This window comes from Protopterus annectens, chromosome 7.part0, assembly GCF_019279795.1.
Source record: "Protopterus annectens isolate FY-2018-M chromosome 7.part0, PAN1.0, whole genome shotgun sequence".
NCBI classification, from domain to species: domain Eukaryota; kingdom Metazoa; phylum Chordata; order Ceratodontiformes; family Protopteridae; genus Protopterus; species Protopterus annectens.
In genome coordinates, this window is record NC_056739.1 from 740,468,074 (window position 1) to 740,480,062 (window position 11,989).

Below are 11,989 nucleotides of genomic sequence, written 5' to 3' on the forward strand. Positions count from 1 at the left end.
TTGTCTCTATGTACTTACACATTTCACATTTGAACATACCTGCATTCTGTATCAAATTAACTAGTGTTTTTTCTACATAGCTTTTTAAGTTAAGACCCCTCCTAAAAATGATTGTTGGATGTTCACCTATTTTCTTTATGTTTTTTTTCTCTCTGCACTGATTAAAGTCCAGTTTTTCTGTACAATCTTTCTATAAGTAACCACTGCACTGGTGTCTTTTTCAACATTACTCTCCAAACCATTAACATTGAATGGTTCAGAAACAATTAGGGATATAGACATATTTTCAGGTATTCTTCTAGATAATTCTAATTGGTTGATATATTCCTAAATTCCTTTTATTTTGAACTTCTTTAATCAAATCTTCTAATAGACCTCTTGGATAGCCTCTTTTTAAGAAAACAGATTTCAAGTTTTCACACTGATTCACGAAATCTTTTCCTACAGTTATCATTCTTGCCGCTCTTACCAGTTGCCCCTTAATAACTGATTTTTTCTGTTGGTACGGATAGGAACTGGTAAAGTGCAAGAAGGTATTTGAGTATGTTGATTTTCTATGAATCTTTGCTCTGTAACTTGACAAGATTCTATCCTTTGTCAAGTCTACATCTAAATATGCTATAGATTCTGTATCAAAATTGCTGGTAAAAAATAGAAAATCAGTTGTGTTGTTTAAATATTGTATTAACTTGTCAGCAGCTTCAAGGTCTCCTTTCAAAATAACAAAAATGTCATCCAAAAATTGGGTGTAGTAATGTGGGTTCTGATATTAATGTTGTTAAAAATGTATTAATTTTCCCAATATGCTAACACCATGTTCGCAAAACTTAGCCCATTGCTACCCCAATTTTCTGATGGTAAATTTCATTGTCAAATGAGACAAAACTGTAAGACAAAATAATATTCAATAATTCTTCAATGAATTTAATTTCCTCTGTATTACCCCCCCCCCCCCCATTTTCCTCATATGTGCTGACACCCATTCATCACTTTAAATTCTTGGTAATAGACAAGTACACAGATTTGAGAGGGGGTCCTATTAATATCTTACTAGAAAAAATAGAATTATTATGGATTCTATGAACCAATGCCTGTATGTACCCTGGTTCAAATGAGAGTTGTTCCATTTTATGTTTCCTTAAATTAAAAAAGCTAACCAGATAGAATTGAGTGAAGAACTATACATAAATTATATTGTTTTTAAGTGAATAAACTACGTTTTTTGGACTACTGTTTGTTTCCAGAAGCTTTTTCATTGTGTTACAGTTGTGAGTTTGTGCCATTCCTCAAGTTCGAGTTAATAATAGCTCCCAACTTGCAATCCTCTGCGAACTTTGTCAGTCAGAGTCCCTCCGTGTTGGTCTGGACTTTAGAGAAGTAGATACCAAACAGGAGAGGACCCAGGACCGAACCCTGTGGGGCTCCACTCATGACTGGTCGGCAGTCTGACTTGGAGTCAGCTACTTTCACACTGTGGGTTCTACCTGTGACCCAGTTTGCAACCCACCTAGTGATATAGGGGTTGAAGTCTAGATTAGTGAGTTTTTTTATGATTCCTGAGTGGGGAATGGTGTCAAAGGCCTTGGACAGATCAAGGTAAGCTGTATGAACCACCTGGCCTTCATCCACACCTCTGGTGACTGACACATAGAAGCTGACCAAGTTGAGCAGGCATGATCTACCCTTCACAAAACCAAACTGTGTGGGATCCAGAGTTTGGAGATTCCCTATATCCTTGTTTATTAGGTCCATGATGATACGTTCCATAGCTTTGCATAACAGACATGTCAGGCTAACGGGGCGATAGTTCCCAGGGTCTGTAGTCGCTCCTGCTTTGTGGAGAGGGATGGCTAGCTGTGCACCATTCGGTAGGGACAAAGCCTGAGGTGAGGCTGTGATTGAACAGGGCACACAGGTGAGGTGCCAGTTCACTCTGTAGTTCATGTAGAACACAGCCAGGGATATTGTCAGGATAGTGTTAGTTTTATTTATATTCTTAAAGACCTTAAATAATCTAGCACCAGTACTTAATAAAAGAGTAAAGTCCAATCGCGCACTATGGCTAACAAAAGAAACAAAAAAAAAATAAATAAAAAAAGGATAAAACCTGGAAAAAGTGATATAAAAAAAGAACTCAAAATGCCGTCCCGCAATTTAGACATTCTAGAAACCTTACAAAACTCATGTCAGACAGGATAAACAAATATACTATACCAACCTACAAGACAAACATAAAAACAACCAAAAACTTTTTTGGTCATCTCGAAATAAACTACTCTGGCAAGACCATCACTCTGTCTCCAAAAACATTTAATACGATGGACTCTATCCCCACACAGTTTAACTGCTACTTTATACAATCAGTTATTAGCTCTCTTAAACACTAATACATATGGCCCCCCTCTACCCCTGTCCAATTAAAACCTCCCACAGCTCTTCAATTTTTGTCCAGTACCTACCTACCTCTCTCACAAGGAAGTTGATCCTTAATCTAAAAACTACTTCTATATGTAAAGATCAAGTACCATCAGACTACCTAAAAATGTCCGCAAAGGTCACAGCCTTCCCTGTGTCCTTACTAATAGGTCCATAACAGAAAATTATGTTCCACCACTATGGAAAAAATCCTGTATCATACCACTGCACAAAGGTGGTACATTACACAAAACTAAAAAAACATACCTGATTATCCTTATATTTTCTATAACTGTCTCTCACATTCATTTGAAATCTCCGGATTTTTTAGTTTTAATTAAAAAAAAAAAAAAAAAAGCAGTGGAGATCTTCCTTTCTCCATTGCTTTCTTTAAACAGCACTGATGTACTATGTAAGCGTGGGAATGAATGTCCCATAAATATAGGCAGTACATCAGGAAAACCCCACAACACCAGAGAAAAATGAGGAACAGTAGCACTATGCCATTATAAAAAGAAATTATTTAAGTAAATTAACTTTTTTCTTAAATAATGCCATTGTATAATAGCAACAACCCACAGCTGAGTGTGGGCAATGTTGGATTTACCCACGGTTGGCTTTGTTTGGTCACTCAGATGAAATCATCCCAACCTTGGGTAAACTTAACATTACCCACACCCAGCCATAGGTTATTATAATAATCTGATCTCAGAAACACATCCCTTTAGGCCGCAGCACAGCACCACTACTGCTGTACTTCATTTTACCAATATAATAAACCCACATAGAAACAATGGTGTGCTTGTGTCCACCATGTTCTTAGACTTGTCAAAGGCATTTGCTACTGTCTTGCACCAGGAACTGCTTGTTCAACTCTCCTTAACAGGACTTTCACAATACTCCTTGTTGTAGTTTCTTAGTTACCTATCTGGAAGGCAGCAAGCCGTTAAATAGCAACAAATCTACTAATCCTTTCAACCAGTTACTACAGTGTCCCTCAGGGCTCTATCCTGGGTCCCCTCCTATTTAATAATAACCTCCACTCACTATGCTAGTTTAGTTCAGTATGCAGACGACTCAACATTGATATGTGCAACCTCAACAATAAATAAGCTCCAAGACATTACCCAAAAATCTTTCGCCTCTGTAGAATCCTGGGTCAAATAAATCAAATCTCCTACTCAACCACAAGAAAACTAAGTAAATGCTTTTTACCTGAAGAAGTTGCTAAAATCAAAAGAATGTTTTTATCATAAAGTCAACAAATAATACTATCATTGACACTGTAACTCACAGTAAACTTCTAGAAGTTATAATAGATGACATTCTCAAATATGACCAGCATATACTGCACACCATCAAATCTACTCACCAAAACCTAGGCTCCCCTTTATAGGATCAATGGATTCCTTACAGATATTGCAAGAATTCCTTACAGATATTGCAGGAAAAACTCTAGACACCATTACAGATACTGCAAGAAAAACTCTAGCCGCCACCTTCTTATTGACTACTTTCTCTTATACGCCACTCCTATCCTAACAAACCGAAACAATACTCAAAGAAAAAAATCTTGCCTCCTGTTAGAATAAAACAGCTAAATTAGCAATCAATCAATCAGTCTCCCTAATAGGACCCACCATTTTCATAGCTTAAAGCAGTTAAACTGGCTTGAACTACACAACTACCTAACATGTTCACAACTATCTACAGCACTCTAGCTCATTCATCATCTGGAAAAATGCCCTGCAGTACGTAACTTATTACTGATCTACTGTCAGCAAGGGACCTCTGCGCTAGTAACATATTCTTATTACTTACAAATAAGTCAAATAATGTTACAGGAACCTTGTTCTACTCTCAATACTTGCTAAACTCTGGAATAGTATCCCCACACAAATAAAACTCTCTGATAAACTAAATCGTTTTAAACGACTGCTTAAACAACATCTTAACCTATCCTGGTCCTGCACATGCCCATTTCACGGTTGAGACTTCTTGTTCACAGTACAATACTCTCCAAATACTCTACTTAAACAGAATACACTCAACCTTTCCCTGAAATGACAAAACAGTTTTTATACATAACTGCTGCCCGTACAATCCTAAGTTGCATGAAGGCTCTTTTGTAACTTCTGTCTCTGTAAAATCTTAGAATGTATAACTGTAAACTACGGCTTGTGTGTAAATGTAAACAGAAATCTAACTAATCTGTGTTTAACTGGAACTTAGTCTAATGCAATGTAAGCAAACAGAACTTTTCTCCCTGGGCCTCTGCTGAAAATGGGTATACCCAATTGGATGTTCCTGGTAAACAAAGACAAACAAATAAATAAATAAATTAAAAAAACAAACAAAAAAACAGAACTGTCTCAGACTGTTCCACAAGACTGAGATATCCTCTTCTAGTTCCCATCAGCTAGAAAACAGTATCATCTGTAAATAAAGCCAGCTTTTCTTGAACACCATACTAATTATATCCATTATTTTCTTTCCAATGGTTTTAAACATAACAGAAACAGCAAAGGGGAAAGAAATACCTTGCTTAGTTCCACTATTCAGACATAACTTAGCAGGGAACCCCACCTCAATTGGATTTTTGGCTCCGATCCCGCATATATCCTTCTAATTTATTTAAATTTATTTATTTATTACATTTACTAACCAGGAAATAGTCCGACTGTGCAAGTGGCCCATTTTCAGCGGAGGCCTGGGGAGAAAAGCTCCAGAAAACTGTACATCATTTACATTTAATATTTAAGGTAAGTACAAATATAAAAATATAACAGTGCATTTAGTTGCAAATAAGCACAGATTCATGTAAAAGTTTGACCGATAAACAATAGTGTTACTAAAATGTATACTACACAGTTAAAGTTAAATAGAAGAATTTTCTAGGATTGTACAGGCTTGAGCTTGCAGTGTCTAACAGCGTAATTAGTGTATTCAAAGCATTCCTTGAGAACATTCTTTCAAGTAATGGAGGCTTGAACATTAGTTTCCAGCAGAGTACAATAGTGAACTTAGAATGGTGCCATACAGTAGTAAGTTAGTATGAACAAGTGAAGATATTGGGAAAGAGAGAAGCTGTAGAAGTGGGTGTAGAGCAAATGAAACAAGAGAAAGGTGAAGAGTGTAGAATAGTAGATGGTGGGTTTAGAAGTCAGCCTGGGGGATGACAGGAGCAAAGCCAGTGAGTAGCCGGATAGCTATGTAGTAATCGTTTGAAGTCATGGTAGTGTGGATTATTCGCTGTATTTTGAGGAAGGTTATTCCATAGTTTAGAAATGTTGTTAGAATAGAGGCAGTCACCATGATAGTTGTGGGAGAGGGAGACCCTTACTATCAGTTTGTTGGAGGATCTAAGGGGCCTGGGGTTATGCATTGGTTGGACTAGGTTGGCTAGAACAGGGCAGGTGTTGGATTGGGGAAGTAGTTTGTGGACCATGGCGAGTTGGTTGAGAGTAAGAAGGTTAGAGAATTTGTTTGTGTCTTTCGGCTTTTCCCAGTTAGGGGTTGCCACAGTGGAACTCCGGTCCGCTAATGACTGGCAGTTGATTTTTACGTACCAGCTTGCCAGGCCTGACGCACAACCTTCAACGAAGGTACGCCCATTCACGCATGTCCCCCTGCAGAAGACGCTCTAGCTGAGAATCGAACCGGACAGCATCTTATTGTGAGGCGACAATGTTACCGCAGCACCACCACCGTGGAAGGTTAGAGAATGAACCTTATTATTGTATCATGAAATTAAAATGCTTCCTTAGACCTGTTTATAAAATCCCAGCTTATTCTGGCAAATGCTTTCTCGGCATTTAGATCAACCAGCAACAACACTATTTTTTACATGTTGCCTTCCCCTGGATTCTTATTGCTCTATTGACGTTGCCAAATGTTTGACTCCCCTCCACAAAACCACACTGGTCCACACCCACTGAGTTTTGGCATCACCTTTGCTATTATAGACGTATTAACCACTTTATAACCACGGTTTAAAACTGAAATTGTCTTATGTGAAGCTGGGTCTTTGCCGTCATATTACAGCCACCATAGTCCCCCACCGGATGTTGGTGCCTCCCCTCTGCTTAAAATATCGTTACACAAAACCTAGACCTTTTATCACTTTTTTTTCTCCTAGCTTTCTAACTTGCACAAGAATACCATCTGCCATTCTATTAATCTCAATGATATCATGATAGTTCAAACATTTCTATAGTACCACTATTTTTGTTACAAAGTTAAAATGTCACTAGGGGATGGGAGCTTTTGCAAACTTACAACGTAACCCATTAGCCCACTGTCATTTCTTTCAGTCCTACATAAAAAAAGTCCCTGCTTCTTCTATAGAAAAGTTATAGTTTCAAAGAATATTTTGTCGGCGCTAACCATACCTCTCAAGTGTACCTCATTACGAAGAACGGACCTCATTTGGGGTCTTAAAAAGTTAATGTTCCTCGAAGTTCCACATTGAAAGACTGTCAAACATTCAGTGTTAGGAATTTTTTAAGTGAAATCCATTGTAAATAGATATGAATTATATTAATTCATTAAAATATCTTCTTTATAAGTAAAACCAGCATATTTTAACCATCCTATGACCTTCCTAGTTGAAGTTGTTGGCAAGCCATTTGAATGTGTTCCACATTTTGCCCATTTGTTCCACATTATGAGGGCTAGTGTTCCTCATTTTGGAGATGGAAGGTTGAGAGCTATGGCGCTAACATTTGCAAGCAAACACACAACTTTAACCTTGCTCTCTAGATGAAGCATTTAACGATTCCATATTTTATGAACATTTAAAAGTCATGAATCCTAACAATGAAAGGTGTACATTTCATTACAGACTTTCAACTGTCCAGACAAGAAGAAAATACGCGAGTATGCCGTCACGTGTGCTTTAAAAGTCTTCCCTAGGCAGCGTCGCCATGTTTTCTTCCCGCCGTAACACGAGAGATAGTCACAGAAATCTGGAGAGAAGGTTTGGTGTTGTCTCAAGTATATTACCCCAATTATACGATATTTTGTTTGTGTGCGTTGGTATACAAACGAATTCGGTTGTAGTGAGTGTAGGTAAGGCCATTCTTATGTTTGCTTTATATTTGTAGTTGGGTATACAAGTATGGTTTCGAAGTTGGATCATGTTTCCCGTTGCCTTTGATATGCATTAATATGCGAGGAAGTTTACGCCAACAGAAATAGCCTGTAGGTGTAACATGTAGTTGAGACATCGGGAAGAAGGTGGTATTTGATTTTTATTTTGTTGTCTAGTTGTCTGGGTGTTTTGGTGTATTTTATCCCCCCCCACCCCCACCCCACACACACACAAATGGCAAGACGTCTGTAGTAGACTTTTCTGTTAATATTGATTGTAAGGATCGATTGATTTGTGATCAGGGAATAAAACTTAATGAATAAGGTCAGTGAAGTCCCCACAGATCTTCTAATGTAAGAAGTGACTAGGTTGAGTTACTTGAGGGCCCTCCAAATTATATAGCCTGTCAACCTCAGAGCATTAAAAATATGAGCACCGAGTCCGACCCTTAAAAATCTTAGCAGAGAGCCGGAAAGAACATCACTTCCTTACTTTTCACAGTAGAAGTTACTTTTATGCTAGCTCCTATATAATTATAGAAAATTTGTGTATAGGCTTGTACTTGGGCACCTGTTACACAGTATGTCTCTCGAGCAGTGTAGAACAAATAGGCAAAGGTGGAACGCTAACAGCTTCAGCCAAGACTGTATGGTAAATACGTTTTTTTCACCCTTGAACTGAAATGCTCGAGAGCCTATAACTGTAGTAAGGCCCAGCAGTTGGCTGTGTTATCACCAAATATATGAAAACAACTCAGTTCCGATGATGTATGAGGGAAATTTTATGGAGCTATTAAAGTGAAAGATGAAAATGCTCTTTCTTCTACGAAATCTTTTTAAGCTATAGGCTTTTGCAGATCAATGTTAAGGCCAGAGTAACAATGTTCCTTTAATTGTATTTCCTAATTGAACAACACTTGAGCTCAAGTTACTTTCTGGTAGTTTGAATAAAAACAAGTTCTTATGCCTAAGGTCAAAAGTGTGATGTAGTTGGTCAAGTAGGGGATGAGTATGAGAGAGAAGTAAGGAATGGAAGAGGTCATGGAAACTGATTCTGTTAACTGGAAAAGGGAGAAGAACATTGCGTGGATTAGTCCGTGGGAAGCACTGCACTTTCCTTCAGGTGCTTGGCTTCATTAGATCAAGTTACTTGTGTGGATCCTTGTAGGGTTTGCAAAATGTGTAGGTCTGTATGGAGGACATAGTGTGAGAGGGACTTTGGTGAATACAATCCTATTTGTAATAACTCCTATAAAGTACTACGGATGTGGGAGTATGCAGTCTGTATTAACATGAAATAACATCACATGTATTAGATCAGATGAATACAAATAAACTGCAAACCCTTCCAATACGTGCAAACATTCACCATATGTTATCTGGTAAGACTGAAAATCAGGACAGAAGCAAAGGGTGTGGAAAGGTAGGGGATATTAATAGCTGTTTAGTGAGAGAGGGTAAAAAAGCCATAGATTGCAAGGTGTAAAACATATTATGGAGTAAACTCTGGAAAACATTAATGTAGCAACTTCAGCTATGCAGGCTAGGACACAAGATTAGTGTGTTAGTGGCTTTTTTTTTTTAAACTATTCCACCACATTATTGTTGAGAAATAACTGGTGTTCCACACCATAGGTCAGTTCCTTGTTGGTCAGATCCGACCACAAGCTAATCATCCTAGACATCCACATCCCGCCCCCACCACCAGTTAGGGAAACCACCATAAAAAACTTCTCCAAAGCCAACTTCACACTTCTTAAGACACAAGTGGCAAACTTAATGACACCCATGGAGACGGACAATAGAGGTACGACTGCTGAATCCTACACAAATGCACTTTAAGCATTTACACGAGTGCATGGATCATGCTATCCCTAATGGAACCAAGATGCTATCCTCCAAAAAAAGAAAGCCAATCTGGTGGTCCTCTGCCATAAACAAATTCTACAACAGAAGAAAGAAACTGTTGCAAAAAAGAGTAAAATCCCATGACTGGAGGAACTCCCTGGTCAACCTCAGTAAGAAGCTGAGATCCCTCATAAAATCCTCCAAAGCTAGTTACGAAAACAAAATTGCCACCAACTCTAAAGACAACCACAAAGCATTCTATAGCTATGTCAAGAATCACAATGGCAACACTCAGATCTGCTCTGAGTTACAGCACAATGGCACTAAATATACCGATCCAACTGATATTGCCAGCATCCTGGCAGATAGGTTCAGTGCTAACTTTACCCCCCTCTCACCCCACCTTTTCATAAGTTAGATGTATATAGTTTCTGACATGTCTTTGGGTGTTGATAAATTATATGGTTTGTATCAGACATAGAAAACGTTTGGTATCTGCCTTTCCAGAATAATTTCTTTGTGAAATGGGCAGTGCTTTTATAATTTCACAACAGTAACTATGCTGTTAATCATTCAATAAGTTGTCTGTTTATTAACACCCATATGTTTTTTCCTGGTTTAATTTCTCCAAGTCTTTTGGGTTTATAATGCCATGATGGGAATGGAACCTCATTCCTAAGTCAAAGTATGATTAAAGTTTATGAAATAAGCATGTTTCAATCTTTGATCATCAAAATTGCTCTTCCTACCACCTGCAGTGTACCCAGAATTGACTCCTCCTGTAATTCATATGGAGTTGCATGTATTGGTAGAATATATAAGACTGTAAATTCTTTTGAGACCCATTGCTCCTACTACTATTGTAACTCTTTTGGTATCCTTCCACATTGCCCTCATTTCTGGCTGCAAATCTTGGTATTTCATGACTTTTGTCTCTATATGCAAGGCACTGGTGGTTTAGCTGCTGCTTGATTCCGCCACTGTTGGATATTTCCTTGGAGCATGCACTGCTAGAGACATGGTGGGGATGATTCAGTAAAACGTTTTTGAAATAAATATGCTTTAGCCTTTCATTGGGATGTCCTCAGTGTAGCCTGAGGAGAAAAGCTCCAAAATATTACAAGTAGTTCACAAGGCACTTTAGATTAGTAGAGTACTAGGCTAACTGCCCCATTGGGCAATTTTAAGCCTAGCCAATTACTCCTGGTGCAGATAAAGCCATGCACCTTGTGTCTGTAAGGTAAAAAACTTAACCATTATACTATACAGTACAGATATTACTTGTATAAGATGGCCAGAGATTCATTCATTCTGAACAGTCTGTAGCTTCTATAACATAAAAAAGTCATCACAGTTTTAATAAGCTAACAAGATAAATGACTGAAAATAATAAATTGGTGGTGTAATATGCAAGGGGCTCAACAAATGCCAGCGTTCATAAGCTAAGTTAAATTAACAGTTTATATATTTTCTAACATATAGTATAAGCTGCGGTGGTACAGCGGTAGCGTTGTTGCCTCACAGCAAGAGGTTCTCCTGTTCGATTCTCGGCTGGAGTGCCTTCTGTGTGGAGTCTGCATATCCTCCCCGTGGTCGAATGGCCTCCGAAAGACATGCGTGAATGGGTGTGCCTTCGCTGAAGGTTGGGCTGGCAACTCGGCACCATAAAAAAAATTTGACTGCCAATCATTAGCGGACCGGAGTTCTGCTGTGGCGACCCCTAACCAGAAAAAGCCGAAAAGACAAACCACATATATTTTCTGACATATAGCAGCTTTCTTAACTGAATTTTTTCACAGTGCTAAGACTTGATGGTATATTTGCTGTGAAGTTATGTGGAATTTAATGTATTTTTTTTCCCACGTCACAAAAACAGGTTGTGTGTGCATGTGTGTGAATATATATCTGTGTATGTATGTGTGTGTGTGTGTGTGTGTGTGTGTGTGTGTGTGTGTGTGTGTGTGTGTGTGTATATGTATATAATATATAGGTGTGTGTATATGTATATAATATATAGGTGTGTGTATATGTATATAATATATAGGTGTGTGTATATGTATATAATATATAGGTGTGTGTATATGTATATAATATATAGGTGTGTGTATATGTATATATCTATATATGTGTGTGTGTGTGTGTATAGGTTGGTACTAGGCTATCTGCCTAAGGGCATTTTTAAGCCTAGCCAGAGTGTGTCTGCTTTTGCCACCCCATTGATTAACTGAGCCTCTGTCAAGCAGAGCCAATGAAGTGATCCCAGGGGTGTACTTTCTGTTACCCATCCCCTCGTCAAGGCTTCTCTTGAAGAGTGTTAATGAGGGGCTCTGCCTAACGTAGTTAGGAATTTTGTTCCAAAGCATGGGGAGTCTCTGTGACAGGAATCTATCCCTCCAGCATGTTCTGTTTATTGTTGTGGCGAGGTTTAGCTCACTAGAGCACGCGGCTCGCAGTGACTTGGATTTCTTTAGGTGGAGCATGTTCATCAGTTCTGAGTTGGACATGGCTGTGTAAGTCAGACAGAGATCACCTCTGAGTAAGTGATATGCCACTGAGTACAGCCAGAGTTTTTTGTCGGGCTGCATAGGACATATGTTTGAGGCCAGTAATCCTCTTGGTGAGGTGCTTTTGTGGG

General features: G+C 38.5%; 1 protein-coding gene across 1 annotated transcript in view; it reads left to right on the plus strand.

The window, feature by feature from the left end:
• The first annotated feature begins 7,313 nt into the window (after positions 1–7,313).
• The window catches only part of STAG3 (stromal antigen 3), a 4,836,058-nt gene continuing 4,831,382 nt past the window's right edge, over positions 7,314–11,989 (plus strand). The window contains exon 1 of the mRNA XM_044077272.1: positions 7,314–7,485. Within this exon, the coding sequence (XP_043933207.1) occupies positions 7,341–7,485 (145 nt within the window). The 5' untranslated portion in view covers positions 7,314–7,340. The remainder of the gene's footprint in view (positions 7,486–11,989) is intronic.